General features: G+C 51.5%; 9 protein-coding genes across 9 annotated transcripts; 7 read left to right on the forward strand and 2 right to left on the reverse strand.

Moving 5' to 3' along the window:
* Window positions 1–170: 170 nt before the first annotated feature.
* Window positions 171–4323, forward strand: PV05_04471 (uncharacterized protein; the record flags this gene model as incomplete). The annotated part of the gene is made up of 2 exons (XM_013460872.1): window positions 171–2120; window positions 2253–4323. 2 exons carry the CDS (start codon window positions 171–173, stop codon window positions 4173–4175), a joined length of 3873 nt encoding a protein of 1290 aa, XP_013316326.1. The 3' UTR covers window positions 4176–4323.
* A 547-nt stretch (window positions 4324–4870) lies between these two features.
* Window positions 4871–8674, forward strand: PV05_04472 (uncharacterized protein). The gene is made up of 2 exons (XM_013460873.1): window positions 4871–5479; window positions 5556–8674. The coding sequence occupies exon 2, from the start codon at window positions 5613–5615 to the stop codon at window positions 7422–7424; it is 1812 nt and encodes a 603-aa protein (XP_013316327.1). The 5' UTR covers window positions 4871–5479; window positions 5556–5612; the 3' UTR covers window positions 7425–8674.
* A 227-nt stretch (window positions 8675–8901) lies between these two features.
* PV05_04473 (uncharacterized protein) lies at window positions 8902–10541 on the forward strand. The gene is made up of 4 exons (XM_013460874.1): window positions 8902–9234; window positions 9289–9393; window positions 9459–9740; window positions 9791–10541. Exons 1-4 carry the CDS (start codon window positions 8963–8965, stop codon window positions 10260–10262), a joined length of 1131 nt encoding a protein of 376 aa, XP_013316328.1. The 5' UTR covers window positions 8902–8962; the 3' UTR covers window positions 10263–10541.
* A 1908-nt stretch (window positions 10542–12449) lies between these two features.
* On the forward strand, window positions 12450–14054 carry PV05_04474 (uncharacterized protein). The gene is made up of 3 exons (XM_013460875.1): window positions 12450–12584; window positions 12633–13843; window positions 13909–14054. The coding sequence occupies exons 1-3, from the start codon at window positions 12552–12554 to the stop codon at window positions 13994–13996; spliced, it is 1332 nt and encodes a 443-aa protein (XP_013316329.1). The 5' UTR covers window positions 12450–12551; the 3' UTR covers window positions 13997–14054.
* Window positions 14055–14357: 303 nt separating this feature from the next.
* PV05_04475 (uncharacterized protein) lies at window positions 14358–15836 on the forward strand. Its single transcript, XM_013460876.1, has one exon. The coding sequence runs from the start codon at window positions 14466–14468 to the stop codon at window positions 15420–15422; it is 957 nt and encodes a 318-aa protein (XP_013316330.1). The 5' UTR covers window positions 14358–14465; the 3' UTR covers window positions 15423–15836.
* PV05_04476 (uncharacterized protein) lies at window positions 15700–20158 on the reverse strand. The gene is made up of 2 exons (XM_013460877.1): window positions 19988–20158; window positions 15700–19924 (listed from the first exon to the last, which is right to left on the reverse strand). The coding sequence occupies exons 1-2, from the start codon at window positions 20009–20011 to the stop codon at window positions 16346–16348; spliced, it is 3603 nt and encodes a 1200-aa protein (XP_013316331.1). The 5' UTR covers window positions 20012–20158; the 3' UTR covers window positions 15700–16345.
* A 632-nt stretch (window positions 20159–20790) lies between these two features.
* On the forward strand, window positions 20791–21884 carry PV05_04477 (uncharacterized protein; the record flags this gene model as incomplete). The annotated part of the gene is made up of 2 exons (XM_013460878.1): window positions 20791–21111; window positions 21180–21884. The coding sequence occupies 2 exons, from the start codon at window positions 20791–20793 to the stop codon at window positions 21882–21884; spliced, it is 1026 nt and encodes a 341-aa protein (XP_013316332.1).
* Window positions 21885–21970: 86 nt separating this feature from the next.
* Window positions 21971–24971, reverse strand: PV05_04478 (uncharacterized protein). The gene is made up of 2 exons (XM_013460879.1): window positions 24632–24971; window positions 21971–24583 (listed from the first exon to the last, which is right to left on the reverse strand). The coding sequence occupies exons 1-2, from the start codon at window positions 24753–24755 to the stop codon at window positions 22506–22508; spliced, it is 2202 nt and encodes a 733-aa protein (XP_013316333.1). The 5' UTR covers window positions 24756–24971; the 3' UTR covers window positions 21971–22505.
* A 164-nt stretch (window positions 24972–25135) lies between these two features.
* Window positions 25136–27188, forward strand: PV05_04479 (uncharacterized protein). Its single transcript, XM_013460880.1, has 6 exons — window positions 25136–25415; window positions 25471–25509; window positions 25556–25602; window positions 25655–25883; window positions 25930–26060; window positions 26109–27188. Exons 1-6 carry the CDS (start codon window positions 25338–25340, stop codon window positions 26131–26133), a joined length of 549 nt encoding a protein of 182 aa, XP_013316334.1. The 5' UTR covers window positions 25136–25337; the 3' UTR covers window positions 26134–27188.
* The last annotated feature ends 151 nt before the right edge of the window (window positions 27189–27339 follow it).

The following is a 27339-nucleotide window of genomic DNA, read 5'->3' on the forward strand; positions in this document are numbered from 1 at the left end:
CTTTCCACTATTTTCCCACCAGCTTACACCATCACCAGGACTATCCAAGTGTTTAGGAAGCCTTCCTACAACCTTCCCTGGTCTTTCCAGGGCTACCCGATCTCAAATGTTCACTTCTTGCTTCATTTCAGTGTGCCTTTTTTTCAGTTGATTTTTCAATTCCAATCACTATGGCTTCCACCATGACGCCACCGCGCTCGAAGAAGAGTCAGGGCAAACACCCCGCCACTCCAGTTACCCCAAAAAGCAAAGAGGGCGAAAGCATCAAGTTCACCAGCAAAGCCGATCTCGCGCATCATATTGGCCTTGCGGATATCGGGGCCTACGACGAATGGCGGGAGTCGGAGTGTTTCAAGCCCATCTTCGATGAGTACTTCGAGAATGTTGTGCTCCCCGAACGCGAGAAAGCCACAACCGAAGGTAAAATGCGGCGCCGACTGATGAACCTCGTATCGATCGAAGCAAAGATACTTGAAGGGGAGAGCAACGGCCGTCGCAAATACTCTAGCCGACGTCTCGACAAATCGCAATGGACTCTTCTCGACCATACTGCTTGGACCCTGTACGAGTTGACGGAGGAGAATACCCACACATACAAGGGGCTCTTCTACAGTCGTGCCAGAATGCCGGTGTCAGAAAAACATAATCTGCTGTGGTCTGTACTCCAATTCGAGGTATGGGACAACTCACCGAGCAGAATACAGAAGCGCACCCCGAAGCGTAGAGGGGACTCTCCTCTCGCTAAGCAACCGGCCAAGTATGTCAAAACTGAAACCTCAGACGTTCTGCCCGCTTCGACCGACGATGATGCCGAGGAACCTGTGTTTCCAGTCCACAGCGCATCACCAGCCAAGACCAACGAGAAGAAGCACCCCAAGCCGCTTCTCCCTCCGGCTTTTAGCGGACTTGAGACATTCCATCCACCCAGGAGGACTCTTTCCGCGGGCACCTCTTCGAGGCAACCTTCCTCTACGCAACCTTCCTCTACGCAACCTTCCTCTTCGCACCCTTCCTCTACACGCAATTCCTCGTCACACAATTCCTCGTCACATGCTTCGGAGTCACCTGCCGTACGACTACCAACATCGCAGCCTGCCTCTATACAACCTGTTCCCACTATGAATGATCTGCAAGCTGCATTTATACAAGTGCAAGAAAATCTCGAACGGCAAAACGCAGATCAACAACTTGAGAGTGCGTTCGCGTTGATGACTGCAGCAGAGCAAGAGCGTACCGGTGGTTCGTCAGCCAGGCAACCTTCGGGGAAGGCTTCCTCAGCTCCAGTAGAGCGTCCTGTTAATCTTGATAATCTGTTGGCAAGCATTGAGGATGAATTGGCCGACAACACGTTGAATGAGCAACCCCCAAGTCCCCAGGAACCTTTCATGCAACCTACGATTGCAGGATCCGCTACTGATGACGTCGAAGACGTGGATGAGGCTGATGGCGCACAGGAGGCCCTCGCTTTGTTGCCAACGGCACGAGCAGCACCGCTAGAAGATCATGCCGCTCGCCTTGAAGTGGGTGACATGATTGAGCGGCTTGAACTGCAAGAGGAAATCACAGATCGTGCAAACCGTGTCGAGAACTTCCGTCTTACCGCGTACGACGTCATGCGCATGGAGCGACGCCACGAGACATTCGACCTCGACGACCGTTTCTGGCAACATGACCTCCTCAAGCGGCTGGACAAGCACTTCGAGGACATCCAGGCTCTCGAGCGGGACGTCCGCTTCCTGAGCGCAATGGAGACCCAGCTGTGTGCTGAGGATGCTGCTTATCGTCGCGGCTTGGAGGCACAAGGCGCTGAAGAAGATGATTCCCTTGTCACCCAGATGGCTACCGAGCAAGACCGCCAAGCCTACCTCCATCAGCAGCGGATGGTCGACAATGAGATGGTGCAGCCACAAGGTCATACAGAGGCATGCGCATACCTCCGCATCGCCAATCCCGAGCGGCCACGGCTCCCCAGCATGCCAATGACGGCTTTCTTCAAGTTTTGGCAACCAGTTGCAATTCGCTGGATGATGCAGATGAGACGACAGTGTCTAGGTGGTATTTTACTATGTGACTCGATGGGCATGGGCAAGACCTGGGAGATTGCAGGCATGCTGATCGCAGTGAGTGCCCTACCCTTTACGCTTACCCTTCCTATTTCCCTTCGGAGAAGCCCATAAGGAATGGCTTATATACTATTCCCTAGGAAGCGTTCCTATAACCCTATATTGCGAGTACTGACTTCTTTCCAATAGGAAAACCTCCGTAAGGAGCAGAACGATCGGAATCGTGCGGAGTATGAGGAGAAAGGTCTCTGGATCGAAGGTGGACGTGAGCCTAAACCGTGGATCATCGTAACTTTACCAGCTTTGGTGGAGCAATGGGAAGAAGAGCTCCGAAACATATCGGATCGTATCATCACCTTGCGCTATTACGGCACCAAGCAGGTATACGGGCCGGAAAGCGTAATCAAGGGAACTCTCTCCCGGGACCATGAGATCTTCAATGGCGATGCCGAGAACATGTGGAAAGTGGTCATCACCACCCCGCAGACTCTGGCCTACCGCCATGGTCCCCAGGCAATCATCAAATATCGCCAGGAGCGATTCAAGCTCAGCCACCAGGCAGCGAAAGAAAGACGGCACATACTTCCCGAGGGCTGGGAACACAATCTCTCTGGTCTCTTCGACGTATGCGCCATCGACGAGGCACAGTCCATCAAGAACCCAGCATCCTCCTCTCATTTCGCGTGCAAGTGGCTACAACCCAATTTCTACGCCCTGGTCACAGCCAGCCCTGACCTTAACTCTTCGGCTGACGTGGCCGGCTATATGCCGTTCATCACCCCGAAGGTGAAAGGCTTCGGGAAGAACCGCCACATTGTCGACCTGGGCTTGAACCCGGCCACTGTCAACCCCTATGACGACCTGGAAGACGAGGATCCTGGCGCTGTCCTGCGCTTGTCGGAGACGTTCTTCCAGCAATACATCGCTGCAAACGACGTTACCGACCCTGGCGTAGTGGGATCGCGACTCCGTCGGCTCTACCAGCAGTGCATGATCCGCCGTACCTTTGTCAGCGTAGTCGATGGTAGAAAAGTGGCCGACGACATCCCCGCCATGCGGCATCGACGTTTGGTCTGCCGCTTTTCCCGGGATGAGCTTACCCGGTACAAAGACTACGCCTCTATCCCGACCAAGAAGCTGGTGACTGTTGGTCCAGACGGCAAGCGACGCTGGAACTGGAAGCATTACCGAATGCTCCTGCTGCTCTCAACTTGGACAGGATTCCAGCACATCCACGAGAAATTTACGGCCAAAGATACCCTGCGACACCTTTCAAATAAAAATCTACTTGCGGACATTGTGCGCTGGTACTGCAAGGCTAATAAGGAAGCCTTCCCAGAGACCACTGAAGGCCAATTAGCATTGATTTACCGCTCGGCCCCCAAGGTTCGCGCTTTGATGGCGTGGGTGAACGAAGTGGTGATTAAGAAACAAGAGAAAATGATCATCTTCACATCACTTCCAGGGCAGCAAGTTTTCCTCTATGCTATTATGCAGGCACTACAGATTCCTACGGAGGCATACCACGCCAAATTGACCGGTGAGCAAAAAGGCTCCCTGCAGAAGAAGTTCAACCGCCAGGATGAGCCTCTGGTACTGATCGGCTCCTATGCCATCACATCGTGCGGGCTGAACCTGCAGTACCGTTGCCATCACGGCGCGTTCCTCGACCCTCCACCTTCCAAGGCCCTCGGCGAGCAAGCCGCGGCTCGCATCCACCGTGTTGGCCAATCAAACCTCGTCGACATTGTCACTCTCTCCACTAAGGACACCTTCAACGACCGGCAATTCCTCAACAACATGCGCAAGGCCATGCCGGGCTTGCTGGCCAGCCTTAGCGATAGGCTGTTCGGCAAAGATGTCTACACGGCAGCTGCGGCCGATTTCGATCAAGAAGAAGGTATCCCTGATGTCGGCGATTGGGTAAAATGGAATGGCATACTGGTCCCCGCCGACGATGCCCGTCTTCCCCCAAACCATGGCTTGCCCATAATCTCTGGCTGGAGTTTGCTGGATCAGATTCTCACTGATCAAATGGGCACACCATTCGAGTACAATGCCGCTGTCGACGATGATGAATTTGGCGTCGATGATCATACACCACCCCCATAGAACAACCAGAAAGCCTTCCTAAGGGAGTGGGCAGGAACCCTTCCTGGAGACTCACCTGCACACACTGGGTAGGGCGGGCTTCTTGAAATTCTTGGTGAAGAACTTGCAGGGCTTTGGGAGACGAGGAGTGCTGACTAGTGGGAAGCGGGAGTGGGCGGTGGGAAGTGTGGTGCTTGGAGGAGGGCAGCGTTTACTTCTTTCGATGATTTGCGGAACTGGATGTTCGCATCATCATGATGAGATGAAGGAGAAGAATCTCGCGCCCTTGGTCTGCACTGGTTGCGCCATAAAAAGTTTTGTTTATTGGCTCATTGGTCTTGCAATTCCTGCAGCAGTTACATAGCATAGATTCCATGCGATCGTGATGGACAGTGTCCTGCTTCCTGCTTCCTATTTAGTCTTCAATTCAGTGAGCACAGGGAAAAATCAGCTCGTGGTATTGCTGATGGTGCCGTGCTTCTCATAATCCGTCGTATTCGCATGTTGCCTGGTAGCTATTGACAATTTAGAAAGAGGGTGCAGGGTTTGGTGTTGTATCTTGCCAGAGCGCCAGAGCACCAGACAGCAAAATACAGCTAAATTACAGCGAAATTACAGCGAAATTACAGCAGCGAGTTCTCACTTCTCCCCACCCCCACTGTTTCTCGCCCGCAACGCCAACACAGACTCGACAATTATCTCGTTACCACCGTCACCATGGGCTCAAGGTTACGATTTCCACCTTGAAGCCTTCTTACACGGCATGAGCATCGGCGCCAACCACTATCCAATGTCCAACTGTAGCGAATTTCCGAAACACGCGAGCATGACGGCCTCCTTCATCTCACGCCCAAGGAGGCCTAGACTAAGCCTAAGGCCTACCCGAAGCGGCTCGCTACCAGCCCGGAGCTGATACGGAATCAGCTCGAGCTACTACCTACACAATTTCAGATCCCGCTGAAGCTTGACTATCGAAAAAAGATACGTAGACACCTACCAACGCTGATAGCGGAGAAGGCCATGTCGGTCGATCTCACGAAAGAGGACACGGGCTGCAACTCGGTTGAGGATTTCACCAGCGCGTATACTGTACGGTGCATTTTCACTTTGACGGTCTTTTGTCATTCGATTGTTGATCTGCCGTGCCCTGCCTTCGCTGCACGGTTATAGCGCTTGACCTCCGCGGCAAAGTCGCCCTGGTCACTGGAATCAGGCAAGACGGAGCACCAGATCTAACCAACAACTAGGGCAACGGGTGAATTGTTAATGCCAGGAACTATGAACAAAGGATGCGGCTTCGAGGCCGCCGCGCAATTCCCGACTAGGTAATCGTGCCGAGAACAGCGCTAAGAGGCAGCAATCCTGACAGAGCTGACAGTTCAAGTTATTTCGTCTCAATAGGTCTGTTATACAGCCTACTCATGTTGCGTCCTGAAGTATAGGACACCTCACGGATCAATGAGGGCTCGAAAGGCATGCCATGCCCTTTTCTTGCTGGCGCCTCGGGTCTTTGCCGCACAACCAGGCGCTCCCGAACCTCTTGCTGCTCCGCTGCGCGAACTCGAGTTCGGCCAAGTTCATTTCCTCCATACCACCGATACCCATGGCTGGCATGCTGGACACCTCCTCGAGCCTTCTTTCAGTGCCGACTGGGGCGACTACGTGGACTTTACAGACAGACTGAGAGAGAAGCTGGAAGGGGAGGGACGAGACCTCTTGATCGTTGACACTGGTGATCGCATCGAAGGCAATGGCTTATACGATGCGTCAGAGCCAAAAGGGCTATTCACTTTCGACATCTTTCGAGAGCAGCATATGGATCTCATTTGCTCCGGCAACCACGAGCTCTACAAACAAAACTCGTCCGAAAATGAATACCTGATCACTGCTCCGGCGTATCCGAACAGCTACCTTGCCTCTAACCTCGACATACACGATCCGGAAACAGGAGAGTTGGTTCCGCTCGCGCCGAGATACAAGAAGTTCACTACAAGGAAGCAGGGCATTCGGATCATGGCATTTGGCTTCCTCTACAACTTTGATCGCAACTACAACAATACTATTGTGCAACGAGTGGAGAAGACCATTGAAGAACAATGGTTTCAAGATGCCATCCGTGACCCAGAAATTGACTTGTTTGTCGTCATCGGACATTCGGCCATTCGTTCTCAAGAGTTCGACATGGTCTTCAGGGCAATTCGATCAGTGCAATGGGATACTCCTATCCAATTCTTCGGTGGACACTGGCATGTCCGAGACTATCGAATATTCGACAGCAAGTCACACGCGCTGGCTAGCGGACGCTTCATGGAGACCATTGGATTTCAGTCCATCAATGGCTTGTCAACAAACACCAGCCGCAAAACAGCTCCCACATTCTTCAGGAGATACATCGACAACAACCTCTATTCATTATACCACCATTCTGGTCACAACTCTTCGACTTTTCATTCTGACCGCGGCAGGAACATTACGAAGGCTATACACCAAGCAAGACAGGCCCTCGACCTCGACCAGACCTTCGGATGCTCAAACCGCGATCTGTGGATGAGTCGTGCTCCATATCCAAGCAACAACAGCATCTTCAGCTGGCTAGAAGACAGGGTGTTCCCCGGCATAGTCAATGATTCTCGACGAGACGATAGACCACGGCTTGTAATCTCAAATACTGGAGCAATTCGGTTCGACATTTTCAAAGGAGCATTCACGAAGGACTCGACATTTATTGTGTGCCCTTTCACAAGTGGATTCCATTACATTAAGGATGTACCATACAACAGGGCGAAGAAGCTCATCACCCTTCTGAACCGAGGCGACGAGATCTTCGAGAAGGCAGACCCGACGCTTGCAATGTCAAAGCTGGCTCCAGTCGACCAGATAGGCATCGAAAGGGACGTCATCGTCGAGGAGATTTCTCGGCCCGGTCCCGACAAAAAGCAGTTCTCCCTCACTGGTGACACTGCATTGACGCCGGGATACACTACAATTGACGACCTCGGCAATGATGGGGATGACACAATCCACGCACCTATATCGTTTTACCGAGTCCCAAATTGCATCCAGTCAACCATAAACCCGCAAAGAGTCGACCTCGAAGAGACCGTCGTTGATCTAGTGTTCAATGAATTTATTCAGCCATGGGTGCTTGTCGGTTTGAAGTTCTTGGGCCTGGACTATACCGACGACGACGTCGACAAGTACATGCCGGATGAGAACATGACCACTCTCATTGCTAAATGGGTCGGTCAATATTGGGCAGACAATTGCTGATGCCTTCTTTCTCGCTCAACAGACGACGCATGAGCCGGTTTCCGATGCGAGTCCCCCCTCGCTCATTGATCTATTTGCACTCCTGCGTCTGCGTTGTCGACGCAAGAAGCACTGCCACCAAGACCCTTTCGTCTTGTACTCTCGAGGCTTTGGATAATCGAATTCGCCGACCTGTAGACTCTTGCTGCCTTTGATCTTCTGGAATTTCAGGACCGGTACAGGGGCATGACGCGTTAAGACCTCCCATGACTCAACAGTCGGCCATCCTGCGAATGGAAACCTATCTAGACTTCCAAATAAGATCGAATCGTCGCTGCGAGCTCGTCTTCGGAGGCGACAAAGCATGCGCGATGCCGGCAAGCGTTGGGTTGCAAGCTCGCTATCTAGCGTCGAGATGATTAAGCTCCAAGGGGTGGTCAAATTCTGCTTTTCTGAATAAAACCCTGAAACAATGGGTGCTCCGGCCGACATCCAACACATTATCATAGCATTATACCAAGATCAGAACGCCCTGCAGCTCATTAGCAGGATACTCAATCTTATGACCAAAAGTCATACCAAACTCGTTCTCAACAGTCCCCCCTCTGCCAAGTCGATATCATGGACTTGTCCGCGGGCATCAACTCGATAGAAGCATTTTCGAACCGTCCAGAAACCTACATTTACAATGCTGATAGCAATGTCGTTAAGCCGGCTGCCAATATGGCACACGTCTGGGCCAGTCTATCGAGCCATCCTGTTCTTCGTTCGACTCCTCGGTGCTGTGCCAATAGACCACAGCACGACCACACAAACAACATCGGACAGACGATACTACTGATGGTTATAACACTCCTGATGAGCTCCTAGAGACATCTTACGAAGACAGCTATGGCTTCGTTTTGCGTCAGGAGCCTAAGGCTGATGCATTGGTTGTCGACCAAGCAGATGAAGAGTAACAGGCACATATCCAAGATAAAGAAACCGCCATCAAACTCGAACAGTTCAGTACAGATATCGACACTAGTGTAAGACCTCTAAGTCATGAGCGAAAAACCAGTACCGATCATGAAAGAGGCGACACTGCTAGACCTTCCTTCGCACCGGACTGAATAGAGCTTTGTAGAAAAGGACAGGATTTAGGCGCCAGAGAAACGTTGTGGAACATACGCCAGCTATACAGCCACGAAGAGTTGGTAGATCTAGGTACTTCGTACGGAATTCAACTATTTGCTGCTGGTTCTCTGGTTAGAGACATAGAAACAAGTATCTCTTTAGACGTGCTATATCATTTATATTCTGGGTCACGAAAGTACTTGATAGTAGCTTCCAACGTTCAATCGAAACTTTTCGGTGGCCGACAGACATACCGGCGTTTGCCACTGAAATAGCCCGACGCCCTTGGCCGACAGTCCTAAACACGCCTAAGTTAACTAGTTCGGGGATTGCTTGGTTAAGGAAGTTATCCGAAAATCGAACAACAGAAACTGCTGGGGCTCAACTCCATAAGCTCAGTGTCGCAGCTTCACCATCTGCAGTGATTCTTCCCATCACCAGCTATGTCTGCTTCTCGACTTCTCAGGCCGACTTCAAGGCTGTTGTCACAAGTCAGGTCCTCTCCCAAGTTCGTTATTCCTGTATTCAACAACGTCACGCCTCTTTCGCTCCCTAAGATACGCGGTTATGCCTCCGAATCGAAGCAGACATTCACCGTTCGAGATGCTCTCAACGAAGCTCTGGCGGAAGAGCTCGAACTGGATGACAAGGTCTTCCTACTAGGCGAAGAGGTGGCTCAATATAACGGTGCCTACAAAGTCTCGAAAGGATTATTGCGAGTCTTTCCTGTCGTCGAGGAGTTGGCCTGATTTTTCTGACGGTATCGCAGGGATCGGTTTGGACCTAAGAGAGTGATCGATACACCCATTACAGAGTCCGGATTTTGTGGTTTGGCTGTCGGCGCAGCTTTGGCAGGTCTGCACCCGGTTTGCGAGTATGTCCCTCAAGATCGAGTCCCAAAATTGCCCCGTCAAGTGAACATTTGCTCACGACGACAAGGTTCATGACTTTCAACTTCGCTATGCAAGCCATCGACCAGATCATCAATTCCGGGGCCAAGACTCATTACATGTCCGGTGGCATTCAGCCTTGTCCCATTGTTTTCCGAGGTCCCAACGGTTTCGCTGCCGGTGTCGCCGCCCAGCATTCGCAAGACTTCACTGCCTGGTATGGCAGCATTCCAGGTTTGAAAGTAGTTGCGCCGTGGTCTGCGGAGGATGCGAAGGGTCTATTGAAGGCTGCGATCAGGGATCCCAATCCAGTGGTGGTTCTGGAAAACGAGTGCGTGCTCTGTGATATTCAGTACACCTGCATACGGCTGACACAGACAGGCTCCTTTACGGCCAAGCATTCCCCATGAGCGCCGAAGCACAAAAGAACGACTTCGTGCTCCCCTTTGGCAAAGCAAAGATTGAGCGACCTGGCAAGGACCTGACCATTGTCACTCTCTCGCGATGCGTCGGCCAATCGCTGGAGGCAGCTGAGCAACTCAAGAAGAACTATGGTGTGGACGCAGAGGTTATCAACCTGAGGTCAATCAAGCCCATGGATGTCGAGGCCATCATTAAATCGGTCAAGAAGACCGGTGCTCTCATGGCCGTCGAGTCAGGGTATCCGGCCTTCGGAGTGGGTGCTGAGATTTTGGCATTGGCTGTCGAATTTGGCTTTGACTATCTGCAAGCACCTCCCGTGCGTGTAACTGGTGCCGAGGTGCCTACGCCATACGCACAGAAACTGGAAGAAATGAGTTTCCCCCAAATCGACACCATCGTCAACTACGCCGCCAAGCTTTTGAGGGTGTAACTGGGCAAACCATTTCTCGGCTCCAAAAAGCAGAATTCTGGACGTGTGTATTAGCGAAAGCGTTTCTTCGACTTCGGGTGGTCTAGGTCTGGGATGGGTTGCCGTTGGTGGCTGCCACATGGTGGCCAGGAATTGTTATAATTTCAGCTTCAACTAGTCCATGTATTGCACGAACAGGTGGCATGACACGAAGACCCATCAGATGCATGTGTTCATCATCCCCAAAGACTTTGCCTGTGCAATTCCACAAGTACCACAAGCACCTAACCAGTACCCCCCTGTATGGGCACGACCCCTACCTAATGAATCAGGCGTCGCCTTGAGAGGCAGGTGTCAGCTAAGAATTGAGACTCGTGCTGATAAACAGGGTTTATGTGATCCCAAGCCACTGGGACGGTGGAATTGGAGGCTGCAGACAATAGTAGCACCAAACGTCCAGGTATTTGACATATCTGAGCCCTGGATCCGGTATCTCGAATTGAATGTGATACAGGATTCGTATTCACGATCGGCCAAGTATATGCGAGGGACGTGGAACGTATACAATCCGGCATGCGACATGGTGGGAAGGAGATGACGATCTAGATCTCAACCAGGATGTTGACAAGCTTGGGATCTAGACTTGTCCGACCTCACCACTGTGACCACACGTGTCTTTGCTTTCTTCCTCCTTTCGACATCAACCACGAAGTTAGTATCTCCAACCCTCCCCTGGCAACTATTGACGCCATCTTGTTCGTGTCATCAGCATCTCGCCCATTGAAGCCCGTCTCAACCCTTTCTCGCGAAATCTCCCAGCGGCCCGGCTGTGGCTGTCCAGTCTTTTGCAGTTGCCGATCACTGGGATTGATCTCTCTTTGGGATTTGTTCACCTCGTCGACTCTCCGTCAACTTCCTACTCGGCCAGACTGTAATGGCCGTGAAACACGCATGGGAGCGGTGGACGAAGCCTTTCCCTCTTCCAGACAATCCCTCCACGTGCCTGACAGTGCCTCGCGTGGTTGACATTCACCATCCTGCATGTTGATTCACATTCTGCAAGCACATATGACGGTCTCAATGTGCTCAAGGACAGGGATCAGACGATGATCGGAGTGGCTGCGTCTCCAGGTCAATTGTTGCGCGATCGACCACTGGAAGCACGACCACGAGTCCGTCACAAGCTCCCCTACGCCCATGCCCCCATGTCTTCGTGTCTGGAGTTTAGCCTCCTTCCCTAGCACTTCAAGTATCCTGAAGGAAGCGAGTGTTCCAAGCGATATCGTATTCGAAGGTGAGTTGCTAATTCGGCAGGTACTCCTTCTGGGTTAGAGTCTTAGAAGCAAAGTCGAGACCATAGCGATGGTGCCCATTGCTGGAGAAAGTCGCCGGAACTGTTAACGTATCGATTCCAGACCTTGAGCCCTGAAGCAGTTGTTTGACAAGGCTGCATCGCTTAAGATCAAGTCATCCACTTGGTCCACGCATCGCTCCATATGATGGCCCTGTCACAATTACTGGCCCTGGGCTGACCGAATGGGGTCTTCCTGGATCCCATGGTCCTCTCCTGTCGCGTGGAAGATGCTCGTCAGCATATCCGAACACATGGCCGCCCGAACGTCGCCGGCTCTACCCATCTCATCTGCATTGCCTCTTTCAGCACTCGTTATCTCTTCGGCGCTGACATTGCACACATATGCACGTTTACTTCGGTTCCTGGTATCAACTTGCGTCACATCCCTGTCGCCATGTGGCTGCCACTTACATATTTTGCCCGCCATATTGGGTCATAGGAGAACAAGGCTGACCAGTACCCACGTCCGGATTGACTTCTCTCCGCTTTACGAGACCATATACGAACCAACGCCCTCTTGATGCTCGTCCAAGTCACACCACGTTCTCATTTACACCCACACAGGCGACAGCTCACAGCCTCTCCAACGCCCGTAGCTCTACGCCGTCACGTATCTTGACCTATCTGTGAGTCCAGGATGTCGCCGAAAAGGAGAGACTATATCGTCATGGCTGCATCTGATGGGTGGCAAACATTCTGCCGTAATATGGTCTAGAGGATGAAGTAGGCAAGTCGGCAATCGAGACGGGTCTCTTTAAGCCTTCTTATACTACGCAAAACTCCACCTGTTCGTGCATCACGTATGTTGACTGTTTGAATGGCAGTCAACATCAGGCCACCGGAATCAACAAATACATCACGAGTTGTTCTCCGAAATAACAAAACCCGTATCGAGGGAAGCCAAGTGTTGTACACCTGTCGTTTGAACATGCTATACTGGTCGCTCGGCGCTGAACATGCAACGTAGGACGCATTTTCACGGCAAAGAGGTGGTCTGACTCCTTCCTCGGGTTGGAGACAAGGCTTACCACTCGCAGACGAATGCAACGAATACCGCACCTCAATTACTCAAACTTCCGCTCGAAATTCGTCGACACATCTATCTTCTTATGCTGAATTTCAGCTCCCATGACCACTCGAGTCTGATGTGCGTCTGTAACCAGATATGCACGGAAGCCAGGGAATCTTTTTTCCACCGACCTCTTGTTTGTCGATCGCCGAATGATCTTGTCACGTTTGTGGAGAGCCGTCAGAGAAAGACACTGGACAGTATCACCAGTTTGCAGCTAAGATTGGAGGAGGTTGAAGCAGATGTAATGCAGCCATATCTTACCAAAATAGTGATGGGTACGCCGATGCCAGCAGATCAACACCCATATCTCGTGGAAATCGACCGGATTACGCGCGCACTGGCTAAGCTACCCAGTGTCACCCGATTAGCGGTACTAAGACCGTCCGATGCGAACAAGACAATTCCTGCAAGTATCGTCGTTACTGGCGTGCTCAAATGGGCAGCACAACATTACACCAAGCTCCAACATCTGAGAGTCGAGATCGAATCCTGTCGACTTGATTCTCTGAGCGGCTTTCGAGAGTTACGGTCGCTTCGTATGCCAGGCTGCTCCGAGAGCGGTAGCGTTAGGATCGCAGATGTCCTCAGCAAACTTGGCTATCTCGAGGAGCTGGATATTTGTGGTCCGTCACCAGGCCTGCAATTACGACAAAAGCATGCAGCATACCAAAGCAAGATCGTCCAATCGGCCACGCATCGACTTTTCGAGCAAGTCAAACCGCTCAAGCGACTGAGGCTCAGCGAGGTGATTGATTCGAACGGTAAAGCAAGCGCGTTGCTGACGCCCAAAACGGTGAAAGCTTTGTATGAGATCCACAAGGACAGTCTCCGGGTGCTCCATATCTCCGCCAATGATCCGCCTTCAGAGGCCTTTGTTGCCTACATTTCAGCCTTTCTGATCGCTGCCCCAGATCTACAAGAGCTGCGTATAGCGTGGCCGAAGATGGAAGTCTCATTCCTAGACTGTCTACCGAACTCAGTCCGACAGCTGGAAATGGCCACAGCTTCGCACGAGAAGGCGCAAGCAATCGTCGACCGGTTGGCTGCGATGAAATACCGCCTACAACGTCTTCAAAAACTCAAATTCAGTATCATCAATCAACCTGCAGAAATTCAAGCCTCAGGAGACAAGCAAGATGCAATAAGCTTTAGCCTTCCCATCCAAACATTGGCATCGTAAGTCTCCTTCCACCGCGACTGAGCGTCTTTGTTATGGCAGCAATCCGCTGACGATGCTTCAGTCCCCTAAACTCACCCTGGCCTATCATTTGGGATGTCTGGCAGCCACTATTGCCCGACTGTATCCGCCCCGATTCAACTTTAGTATGAGAATTGTTTTCTCCCGATCGATGGTCGCTGCGATCGCCTTCGTGGCTTGCTGGTCATAGCCCAATATTGTTTGCGCTGAAGAATGCCCATCACAATATCGAAGGTTGTCCGGTGAGATCGCTCAACTACGGGACCCTGAATGTAATATTTTACTTAATGTCCACGCGTAGCAAAGCTGTGCAAGAGGGTGCAAGCGTGAATTGAGCAGGCTGGCGATGTTAGCATTGAAAGGTCAGCCTTGCCCCTGATGCTGATCCTTGTTTACATAAGCATATCCGAGGCTGCACGCCTGTAATCAGCTCAGTATGATTGGCCTAGGTTACAATGCGATCGTCCGTCTCGCTCACTGAATGTTCATCCGTAAACATTGACTTACCACCACCCAGCTGCCTATATCACCGCTTCATTCCTGCTTCAGAAGATGCCCCGATAATCGTCTGTCTACGAGTTCACGGAAACACCGCCGAACATGTCTTCTTCCGAACTCGCCCCTCTCACCACGAGCGACACCCGCTCCTCGATTTCCGCCGTGCCCATGCACGAAGTCGAACCCTCTCCTGTCGACGAGGAACCCCCAGCTTTCTACCCGACCAACCCCTCCGACATTGACGCCTCCAAGCTCCCACATGCATCCCGGACATCCACGAATTTCCTCGGCCTTACGCCCGCGCGGACCCTGCACATCCTCTCCTCCGTGCAGAAATACGCAACCCTCCCTCCCACGCTCTACCTGACAATGCACTACACCAACACCGCGCTCATCCCTCTCCTCACACGGAATGCAGTGGAAGCAGATAAATACCTCCTTCTCACGCGGCCGTACTACCAGTCCTTCCCCCTCGAGCCGCTCCTGATCTTCGCCCCGATCATAACGCATGTCGTCTCCGGCGTGGCCCTGCGCATCTACCGCCGGCGGATCAACGCGACGCGCCACGGCGCCGAGACGCGCGCCGACCGTCGCAGGATTCCCTGGCCCAAACTCAGCTTGACCTCCGCGGCAGGATACATACTGTACCCCATGTTCGTCGCGCATGTCCTCATGCAACGCATCATACCGCAGAAGGTCGAGGGCTCTTCGGCGGGTGTCGGGCTGCGGTTTTTCGCCCACGGAGTCGCACATGACCCTATCATTGCCAACGCCTTCTACACTGTGTTCGTGAGTGTAGCGAGTTATCACTTTGTTAGTGGTACTGCGAAGTATCTCAAGCTGTCGAGTGAGTATGTCACCGAGGGTGGGCAGTCGGGCGCAATGAGGAGGAAGTGGACAAGGCGGGTTGTGAACGGAATTGCGGCAACAGTTGCTGCATTGTGGATTGCAGGCGGACTGGGAGTGGTAGGGCGTGCGGGCAAGGGTGTTGGGTGGGAGGCATCGAATTGGGATAAAATATATGCTGCTATGCCGCTTGTGGGGAGATTCTTTACATGATGGCGAGGTCAAGCCGAGCCTGTAGAAGATGAAGAATATCTCGAGCGAGCGACGGAAGACTATGAACATGACACTGCCGTACTCTGGTAGGTGAAGGGTAGAAGTCTGGCACAGGCTTGATGGTTCTGTGCATCCAAGCGTGGTGTGCTGTGAGTCTTTACATGGCAATGAGGGTCGGGTTGCAGCCAGAGCTTGGTCAAGCAAGTCTACAACATCAGCAGTGTCAGGGAAAAAGGAGCAGTCCAGCTATATTCATCATCTCCATTCGACCAGAATGAATGTATTGACACCGTGCTTGGAATCATGTTCCAAAAGGCTCTCGAGGCATGCACATTCCTGGCAGCTATTTGTCCCTACTGAATGTATTCATACATATCCTCCCATCCTAGAGAGGAGTCGCACAAAAGATTATATATACAAGCCAGCTTGCTGGCATCATGCATCTTGCACCACGGACAAGGACCAGGAAATGTCCCTAAACACCGCTAACAAATCATGTATCGGAAAGGTGTTTTCACCCTTCGAGCAAATCATCTCGACAGCCGCTCGACGTTTGTAGCTCTTCTCCGCCGATTGGCGCACAAATCGTCATGACAGTGCTGCCGACGCTGATTTCTTGGATTTTCAAACTTACTTTTTTGTCTTGGCTCGGAACAAGAGACATATCTGCCATTCTAGGCATAAGCCGAATGGTATGGTGGCATCCGAGCTCCGTGACCACCTGGGGCCAAAAGAGTCGGTGTCAGGGTGTGTCACCTCGCCTACCACGTCGCCTTGTAGACCACTCTGGAAGCTGGCATGTTCGTCATCAGCCAGAGGGTATATGCCGTCCCCCTGGACAGTGGCGTCACGAACACTGTTGAAGGCTGTATCTCCGTCGAGAAGGATGACATGTGGCTCAGTCGGGTCCGCCGCAGTTGTGGTCAGATTCCTGATGCGACCACATCTTCATCTTCACCTTCATGAGTAAGGAACAATTGGCGTGCACTTTCAGTGGTTTGAGTTCCGAGGCCAATGTCATTTTCGTCATCATCAGCGGCAGGCGGTCCCTCGTCGCCCTCGACGGCCAAGGCTGACCCATATTGTGTGGCAGTTTCTTCCCACTCACCATCATATATATGTGATCGCTCTGGCTGTGGCTCTGAACCCCCGCCTTCCAGTATTCGAGCGTCTTCTGCAAGTTGGGCTTCTTCGGCATCAATCTTTGCTCGACGCTTGGCCCGATACGCTTGCCAAAATGCGTTGTCCGCCTCAAGCATCTTCGTGATGGTAGATACCATCATACCCCTGGTCCTACTTCTTCCGAGTTCAGCTTTCACGACTTTCTCTCGTAAGTCCGCGCGATCCGGGACATTGTTTGGTAGGATGCGAAGCCAGGTTTTTGTAATGAAGCGATCAAGCATCTTCCTTGTTTCCATGAGTATCCGCGCGCTGTGATCTGCCAGGGCGGCGTCCATGTGCTCAACTTCGAATTGAAACCTCAGCCAGTCATTGAGTCTGATGGTCTGGGGAGATTCCAAGGTCGCACTCCGACTGAAGAGAATCAACATCAGAGGCGTAACCATGGACGAGTGTTCCAGCCAGACTTCACCCCCACTCGATTCGTCATTGGAGCTCTTCCACGCATAGGCCATTAGACGTCCATCGGCCCTGTGTTTCCGCTTCTTTTTGCGAGTTACGCTCAGCCTGTCGTGGTTAATGCTGGCCCTGGATGAGAAGCCGAGATTCGGTACATCCAGAATCCATCTGTGCTTCTCTGCATCCCAAGCGGCTAACTCGGAGCTGACGGTGTTCACAGCAAGGGCCTTTACTAAAGTCATGTTATCCCGGTTGAAGTTGAGGAAATTTGGCAGGATCTCAAACACTGTCGCAGAAAGGGGCGCCTCGAGCAAAATGCCATATTTCACCAGTGCTTCGTGGATAGCCTTACTGGTCATGATCATTTCCAGGTATGCACTATGCTTGATGGACCTCTCTTCACGGAGTTTGTCCAGCTTTGCAAGGTCTTCTGCTCGATAAGCCGCATGGTAGGCTCTAAAAGCCTCAATAAGTACCGGAAGGTCACTTTCGAGGTCACGATCGAAATGTCGCTTCGATTCTCGAACCTGGTTGATGCTGAGCTCAGGGTTGTGGATCAAAGGGTTGTTGAAATCATGGCAAGCTAAGATCAACATTGGCTCCAGGCAGCCGAAGAGGGCTCCCAGCAAGATGCCTTTTCCGTGGGGCGCATGAATGTTTATCTCAGAAAGTAAGTAGCCAAGTCGCGTGATTCTGCCGTCACAATCCAAGGCTTCGAGGACCTGAAGGTCTCGATACGCTGACTCAATGGCGTCTTCGCTCGGTGGATCGACCATGCCACGTAAAAATTCTCGTGGATCGCCATATTCCGCTGGACTGCCATGCTGTGGGTGTGCCGCTAAGCTCAAGACAATGTCCACAAGATTGGACACTGTGATTTTGGGCCGCGCCATAGGAAGAAATGTCTCGTATCGCTTCTCTGTAAACAGTGCATAGTAATGTCCGGGGCGCACGCGCCCCGCCCGGCCACGACGCTGAATCGCACTTGTCTTGCTGATCCAGTCGAAGGGGAGACTTCTTTTAAAGGTGATCGGGTCATAAACACTGGTCCTCGCTTTACCTGGATCTACAACGTAGACCACTTCTGGTAAGGTGATTGAGGCTTCTGCAATGTTTGTTGCTAGAATGATTCTCCTACAGCCTGTGGGTACCTTCGTAAAGACATTGTCGTTTGTGTCCCGGAGTGTTGAGTGGAGCTTGAAAAGCTTGAACTTGCTCTCGTCTTGGAAATTGAGACCGAGTGGTCTCCTCTCGATCAAAAGATCGTAAATGGTGTCAATGTCTAGCTTGCCGGGCAAGAAGACTAGCACATCCCCTGCCGGCTTTGTGGACGATATATGAGCAATCACCGCCATCACCAGACCCAGATAGCTATTGGCTGATGAGTTGGCAGTGGCCTCCGCTTGCGCGGCGACCTTTAGACTCGTTTGAGCTCCGTGCGCGTTCTGTTCGTTGCCTTCAACTTCCAGCTTATTGCCTTTTTCATCAAGAGCAGCAAAGGCCAGCTCTTCCTTGATGTAACCTGCGCTGGATTTCGATTTCCGACTGTTGCTTTGTAAGAGAGCCTGCATTGTAGGATGCAATTCGCCCTTCGCCGAAAGTTCTGTCAATATATCAGGCAGATAATGAGTTTCGACCGGATATCCGCTTCCTTCAACTTCGAAGCTGGCAGCTTCGAGAGTATCCGATGAAATAGGTTGACGAAAATAGTCAAGAAACGAGCTCGGATCAATTGTGGCACTCATGAGGATGACCTTTGGATAAGGTAGTCGAGAAGCCTTCAACGAGTAGAGATTTCTTCGCACCAGTGACAATACCAGGTCAAGTTGAGCATCTCTCTCGTGGACTTCATCAAGAATAACATGCGAATAACCTTGGAGCATCCGCCATCCTTGAGTCAGTAGACGGTGTAACAGAATGCCTATAGTGCAATATGTGATGGATCCTTCCTGTCGTGGAAGTTCGCTGTCATTGCGAATATGATAGCCCACTGAATTCCCTAGCGGTTCGCCGCGCTCAAAAGCTACACGCCGAGCTGTTGATGTGGCCGCAATCCGCCGTGGCTCAGCGCAGAGAACACGCGTTTCTGGTCCCAACTGACGACATATAGCTGTGTCGAGGACAAGTTGAGGTATCTGAGTCGTTTTCCCTGAACCTGTTTTTGCCAAAACGATCGTCACGTCGTTACCATCAATGGTCTGCATTAGCGTGTCCCTCGTTCGCTGTGAAGCAAACAGGGGCAGACTGTATCGTCTGGGTAGGATTTCGTTTCCTTCCGCCTGTTTTCTTTTGCGCCGGAGGTCGACAATCATTTGTGCAGCAAGGAGGTAGTCTTTCCTTTGTCTACGCTTGGGGGCTCGTGGCTCAGGCGAAGGCAGGTTGAAAGGATCGAGAGCAATCTCTTGCTCCGGCAGGGCATGAACGCGGGCCAGCCTCAACGCTTTCACTGATGAGAGGATATTTCCCCTGGGAAGCTTCACGGTGAAAAGTCTAGACGGTCTAACAGTGTAGAACCCTTTAGTTGAATCCTCCGTGATATCATGTTCTGTCCCTGCTTCCTGGTGATCCTCGGAGTTCTTGTCGGTGTCAACGTGTCTTTCAGTGGGCGCCGACGTCACAGAGGTCTTCGCTAAGGTTGTTCCACCTTCTGACTCCTCCTTCAAGATGGGCGCTCGCACTGAGACTCCGGCGAACGGTGTGAAGAGCTGTCGATGGCTACGTCCAGTGAGCTTCTGCTCACGACGCCTTCCTGTATTGACTAGACCAAGGCGGGATGCTAGAGCCCGTCTGTTTCGAGATTCATCAGGAAGAGGAGTTCGTGGTTTGATCTTGCGGATTCGAGGTGTGCCGAACCGTGGGCCGCCAGGGCCCCAAAGATGGAAGAACCCCGGAAAGACATCTAGATTGCGTGCCTGCCGCGCCCTCTGTACATGGAATTGATCAATCAGTGAGTGTGCTACGGAAGTAGTCAAGAGGTATTCGCGAACCTGCACCGCAGTCTGAAGACGCATATCGTGCTCGGGAACCGTTCATCTTCGCGACATATGTATCGAGCTCGGAGAACAACACAGTCTGCGGTAGCCAAGTCTCAAGACTTTAAGTAGTAATGAACGGTGTGTAGATTCCAAGTATGGGAGAGTTCTTTTCATATATCTACAAAAAGTCGGATGCGAGTCGATACTCGAGAGAGAAAAGGTTGACCAATCCTATTGTCGGATTTTCCTTACGTCCAGAGAGGCACGTGACGGGGCATTCGATACCCATCGAGCCATCACAGCAACACTTCCTTCTCTCGTGATGCATTCTTATTCACATTCACCCCTCTCCATTTCTTTTCGTTCCAGTTCGACAATGATGCTCGACTGTCAAGCTACCTGCATGTAGCAGGGGAGTTCCCTTACTACATGCTACGGACAGAGGATTGGTCGACACCCTACACGAAAGCCTTTATGACGAGAACACGCGGCAGATTCGGACCTCCTAACTGGGCACTCGGTATCACTAATCCGCTTCAAATCATGTGTCTTCTGAGTAGGTCTAGATTCGGCTACATGGCGCAAACTTCCTGCAGCTGGGCACCCTATGTGACGGCCCATGTCACTTCGTATACATACCCTCGGCCTATTGATCGAATTTGGATGTGTCCCGCACAAGGAAACAGACTTGTATCGTATTATATCAACGTGTCTCCCCTGACCGCATGAACCGCTCGTACGTGGCTTTGCCAGTGTCGCCTTTCGCTATATTTTCTTGCCCATCACAATACTACTGATTTTGCGAGACCTGAGGAATGGAGCTTCTCGAGGAAAAGACCTTGCAGGTCTCACGAGGCTTCACTTACACCTACTACGCCAGCGCGGCCAAGCATAATCTTCCCGCATTGTTAATGATACATGGCTTTCCAGACTCGCCTGAAGAGTTCTCCGATGTCGTCCGCGACTATCTGCTTCCCAACGGGTACGGTGTCATTGCAGTTGACTGTCTCGGCTATGGTGGGACTTCAAAGCCACTTGACAGAGAAGCCTACAATTACCAGCTGCTTGCCCAAGACCTCGAAGAAATCATCAACAAAGAGTCAGTTGACCAAGTAATCAGCACGGGACACGATTGGGTAAGTACATTTCGATGGTCCATCACTTGGTGTTTCATATGAAGGACTCTTCTTGCTGTGCCAAAAAGGGTACAGATATTCATCTGGTCCAACAGGGCTCTCCTATCGCGCAGCGGTTCTACAACTTTTATCCCAATCGTGTCTGCGGGTTGGTCCTGCTTAATGCCGCATACATCGCGCCATCCACACAACCCTTCGACCTAGACAAGGTCATTGAGCTGAATACCAAACGTTTCGGCCATGGTACCCACTGGTACTGGAAGCTGTTCACGGCGCCCAATGCAGCACAGATACTCGACGCCCACCTCGAGTCTCAATGGACCCTACTCCACGCCGAGCCTGAAAGCTGGCTCGAGACTTTGACTGTGAAGGACGGTGTCCGCAATTTCATCCTCCAGGACAAAAAGCTGCCTGTCCTGCCGTATGCCACGGAGCAAAGACGGCTCCGCTGGCTTGAACGATTCAAATCTGGTGGATTCGACGCTCCCCTCAGCTACTACCGTGCTGTTACCTTCGGCACTCAAGACAAGGCTCTCGCAGCTATACTACCGGAAAATTATGTCGTCAAGGTGCCGCATCTGTTTTGGGGTGGGAAGAGGGATTATGTCTGCCCGCCAGAACTTTGCGATTACAGTTTCAAAGCAGGACTCCTGCCGGACTGTACGAAAGTCGTGGTCGACTCGGGTCACTGGGCTCACTTGGATCGTCCCGCAGACTTCGGGGACACTTTGCTGGGCTGGTTGAAAAAGAAGTTCCCAAGACCACGCCTCTGATCGAGTATACGAGCCAAGGACATACGCCGCTCGAGGGAGTTTTTCAGACAAATGCCTTACCCTTCCTTCCCGGTTCATGCGACTCGGCTTTTGGGGTTGGTAATATTCAATGCTGCATGTGTCTGCAGCATCGGCTTTGGATTGTAGCCGTCACGACTTTCGCTTCCGGTCCTTTTGTTAATGAGTTGCTCTGAAGTCTCTCACAATACGAATAATTTTCGTTGAGCATCTGTCCAAGCACTCCAGCATTGCTGAAGGAAAATGTGGCCTTTAGCTCTGCGGAGCGATCTCCAGAAGAATCGTACTTGGTTGGTGGAGGAGTGGATGCCCCATCTATTGTCTTCCAAAAGGCCCTCTGTTAGGTAATTTCGAGACCAATCATGTCTCCCAGTGATCGAAGAGGGCACACGAGATCAGAGAGTGCAATAGCCGGCTCTGCTGAGGGAAGAACTTCCTGCTTACTCTGCGACCAGTCAAGTAGAGCACTAGCGCCGACATAGAAGCCACTCAACGTTCACCATTGTGAGACCTGGCAGTTGTTGGTTCGTGCTTGTGCTGGAAAATAGATTTACACCATTCCTCAAGCCAAATGAGCTTTCTGGGACTCTTGAGTCCCACCACTCACCAAGCCCACATCAACTTGTGAGCCAGGATTCTCTCGCCTAATCTCTCATACAAAAAAGGGTTCACCCAGCTATCATTAGTCCGGCTCATGCGGCCAAACACTGCGCCGCCTTTCCACGCCACGACCTGCGGATCCAACTCTCGTGGTGGTCGTGAAATCAGGATATCCTTGCTATAGCCTGGCAATATACCTTTGAGTGTGTCCTCAAGATGTCCCGGTAGGCCCGGAATGATGCTGGTACCTCCGGTTAACATGATGCTGCTGAGCAGATCGCCGGTCTTTTGTGGTGAATTCTTAGCCGCATGGGTGATTGACGTGACGATCGCGTTGGGAAGTGGGTAAATGGGCAGGATATCGTCACGGCGCTCAATGCTGAGAGGTTCTTCCACTTCTTCTTCGACTTTGGGCTTTTCCTCACGAGGGGCTGCGCCTTCACTGTCTTCGGGTTGGGGAGTGCCATCGAGCTGTCTCGCTGGGGAGCTCGCTGCAGAGGGCTGCGGCGTAGCGTCCATATCTTTGATATTGCTAAATGATGGACGGCGCGAGTCAGTGTGAGTTTCGTCTTTCGTGCCATTGGTGGTCCCGTTGGTGATTCCGTTCGCTTTCAGATTAATCTTGGTGTTCGATGTCAGTACTTCCTCCGGAGCAATAGCTGTGAGAATTTCGGCTTGGGCGCTTGAACTGGGGTCATTAGGCTTGCCGTCGTAGATGTCGTAGGATTTGTCGACCAATTTTCGGCGGCCCTTCAATTTTCCAGTCTCGTCAAAGATTTGAGGCCTGAACATTCCCAGCGGTGCGAGAATGACTTCATCGTAAATTTTGAACGTGTATTTCCTGGTGTCTTGGCCAGGGGCTCGAAGATGAAAATCGTAGAGTTGGACAGAGATATCTGCCTCATTCATGGTGCAGAACTTTTGCTTGAGTTCTTCTGCGAGCTGAAAATCGTAACGTCGGTTCAAGTTGACCTCGGAATAAGGAAAATGGTTGTAAATCACCATCTTGACGAAGGCCTCAGTGATGTCTCTGCCACCATATTTCAAATTGACTCGGGAGTTTTCAATTACCATGCCATCCTCAACACAAGAGATTGATGTCTTCTGTGCCCCAATATCAACTATGCAACAGGTGGTGAAACCGGCACCGAATGAAGCAGCCAAACTCTCTTGAATGAAGCATACTCTGCCAAAACCGAATTCGGAGATGGCCATATCGAGCAGACTAGTTACGTAGGTCCTCTCGTAGTAGTCAGGGATGACAATGACACAGCTGTACTGGGCCCATTCATCGCGTGTGCGGATTTTGAGCTCTAGCTGGGACTTGATGGCATCTTCAAGGATTAACCGAATGTCCTCGTACAGAAAGCGTCTGGATGAATAATCTGCTTCATTAATCCAGCCCAGACGGATGGGCCAGTAGAGTCTGTACCGAGGGGTTGACTGATCAGGAATTCGAAGCGCAGCCTTCCCGGTGATGTATTCTGGTGCACCATTGGCGCTTCCTGTCGTTTCCGTCCACTCAATGCGCATGGTGTCATTGTGCTCTGTTATGGTCTCGTAGGTGTTTCTTCGGTTGTAGCTGGTAACCATGTCTCTGGATTGTGGTAAGACCTTCCTCTTATTCATTCGCATCCTCACCTTCAGATCGTTGGACATTCCGGAGAACTTTTTCTGAAAGTCTTCACCGAAACGCTTCTCCGGTTCGGGAGGAGGTAATCCGTTGTCTAGCTTCGCTCGCTTCGGCGCGGGTTGACCGTCGTTTTCTTCGCTTTCGGACATGGGTGCGCGACGCGCAATGACCATTGGCACAGTCTTAGGGAGCGCATCGTTCGCTAGACCGACCCTCAGATTTTGTGAACCGATATGGATGACAATGGTCTTTGCACCACTTGAGGCTTCGTCCTCAGCTTCTTCATCTTCGTCCTCGCCATCTTCCATTTCGATATCACCATCTGTGCCCACAGTCTTGCCTTGCGCCAATGCGCGGTCCCTGTCCTTGTGCTGCTTCACCATCTTGTTTCTGGCTTCCTCCTGTTGAGAACGCACAGCGAGGATCTGTTCATCTCGTTTGAGGTAGTCTATCCAACCGAGTTAGTCTGTTCAATGTACTCGGTATGTATGCGCACCTGTGTAATAATTCTTCTGATTAATCGGGATGATTTGTGGCCAGGACGTCAAGTCCATGTTGTTGTCTGTCCTTTCAAGGCCCTCCTCTCGTAGGAGAGCCTTTCCGCTCTTTTTGCCCACCATTTTCTATGCGTCTCGTGTGCTGCGTCCCGACCGCGTGTGTATGGCCACGAGGTGAATCAGATTTCTGGCCGCGTGTGACGGTGCCTAATAGCAATACCTTTGGTTGGTTTTACGCCCAGTGTCCATTGATCGGAATGAGGTGCAGTGAAAGTTCTGTTCACCATAACACGGCGTGCGCAGGGTTGTTCGAAATGCCAGGATAAAGTCACATCGAGGTAGAATGAGTCGCTCGAATGCTCGACGAGGTACGGGGACGGACACTAGCCTCAATCATTGTGGCGCATGAGAAGTGGCTCTGTCACCAAGGAGCTAGGGCGCCACACCGCCAAGTGGCTGAACTTCAAGGCTCCTCGATCACTTCTCTCGACATCTGGTCATAGCAACAAACATCACCTCATCTGATACTGCTCGACCAAGCCATCATCTTTCTCCGGATACAGCATCGATAGTCTGAGTGTGCATACCGTGAACAACTGAACTGCCAAGTCTTTGTGGGAGATCAAAAGTCTTCGAGAGTAGCGGCATGGTTTTGTGACCGCTCCTATCCCAAATCCTCACAGCCAATCAGTTCAGCCAGCAACAATGGGAGGCTCAATATCGAAGTACTTTTCCAGCCTTATTTGGGGGAAGAAAGACATTCGGATATTGATCCTTGGGCTTGTATGCTCGCAGCGATTTCTATCTCGGTGGACATTTTGCTCACTGACTGCGACAGGACAATGCTGGCAAGACAACACTTTTATACAGACTAAAGGTTGGCTCCAATGGCGGCGGTATGGAACGCTTTCTAACAGTGCTAGATTGGCGAAGTGGTGACAACGATACCGACTATTGGCTTCAATGTCGAGTGAGTGGACTCCTCGATGCCTACGTGAAGCTTTTGTGACGTTGACAAACAGATCGGTGCAATATGGCAACCTGAACTTCGATGTCTGGGATCTCGGTGGCCAAACTTCCATCAGGCCCTATTGGAGGTCATACTATGCCAATACGGCTGCGGTGATATTTGTGATCGACTCTACGGATATCGAGCGGTTAGAAATTGCCGCTGATGAGTTACGATCAATGTTGAACGAGGATGAATTAAAAGATGCCGCGCTGTTAGTCTTTGCCAATAAGCAGGACCAGGTACGTTGCATGAGACATGTGCAAAACGTTGACTGACAACGCGCAGCCTGGAGCACAAGGCGCTGGAGAAATCTCCGAAGCTCTGAAATTGGGTGAGTTGAGAGACCGTAATTGGAGCATCGTTGCCTGTTCGGTGATCGATGGTAAAGGTATCAATGAAGGCATGGATTGGCTTTCGTAAGTCGTTCTTGTTGCACACTGCATCAATCTGCTGATTAATCAAAGTCAAACGGTTCAATCAGAATCATGATATTGTTTATGGTATACCCTGCATTGAACGGCGCTTTCCCGAAAAGATACAGAACGCTTGTCTCCGGACACAACTTTGTCTCAATGTTGTCTCACCCCTTTGATCTTTTGAAGCCAGTCTGTGAGTTCCACAGCCAATCGTACAGGCTGATCATAGTGGATGAGATGCCCGGCATCCTTAACAATAACAACATCCTCCGTACCGATCAGTCGCGCAAGTTTATCGGCTCTTTCCGCCGGAATCCAAGCATCTTCCTCACCCCAGATGACTTAACTGGCATCTTTTGACCTACCTCATGGAACCGTTGTTCTACCTCCTCAATATCGCGCTGATCTGCTTGCTTCACCTGCCTGATAAAGCCTGCCATGCCATGCAGGCCACTTGCGGACCACGGCTTGACAAGCATGTCTTCAATTGCTTGGCCGAGGGGCTTCAATGCTGCCTCACGGATATATGAGCGAACCATTGCCTCGGATAAATAACTGGGTAGGCTGTTGAAGATTTCTGCATTTGATGCCACCAGACGGAAGACAGGCGAGCCAAAAGGACTGACTGCCAAAGGATCGACAAAGCATAAGCTTGCATATTGGATGCCGTGGCAAAGGTGTGCCCGGAGCGGGATGATTCCTCCAAAGTCGTGGGCTATGACGTGTGGAGGTTCAGAAAGACTCCATGCCCTCACCAGAGAGGCGAAGGCTTCTGCCTGACAAGCCAACGACACATTCGGTTCGCCCTTGGAGTCTGAAATTGGTATGCCGCCAGGGGATCCACCGTATCCGGGATTATCGAAGAGATAGACTCTGAACGCCGAAGCATACGCTTGAGCATACGGGACCCAGACCCTGGACGACCATGGAGTGCCATGGACGAATATGAGAGGTTGGCCGTCTGGAGCCCCGAGAACGCGATAATGAATGGTATAGGTATTGTGGCGGTCTCGAGACTTATGGTGTTGGTAGCTGGAAGTCGTCCATGCTTTTTTTTATCTCTTTTGCTTGTGTCTACGTACGACCAATGTTGATATATGGGAGCTGCCCAGCAATGGTTGATATACTTGTAGGTACATCGGCGTGCGTTGTTACCCTGCAAGTTGCCAAGCATGCATGGCCGGTTCCGCTGGGGCTAGGCCGTGTATCGGGCTGGAGAATGACGACTAGCAAGGCGTAAAGAAGAGACGTCCCCCTGAAATGCTCCAAGACCTCGGAG

Source organism: Exophiala xenobiotica (genome assembly GCF_000835505.1).
Source record: "Exophiala xenobiotica strain CBS 118157 unplaced genomic scaffold supercont1.3, whole genome shotgun sequence".
Classification (NCBI taxonomy): Eukaryota; Fungi; Ascomycota; class Eurotiomycetes; order Chaetothyriales; family Herpotrichiellaceae; genus Exophiala; species Exophiala xenobiotica.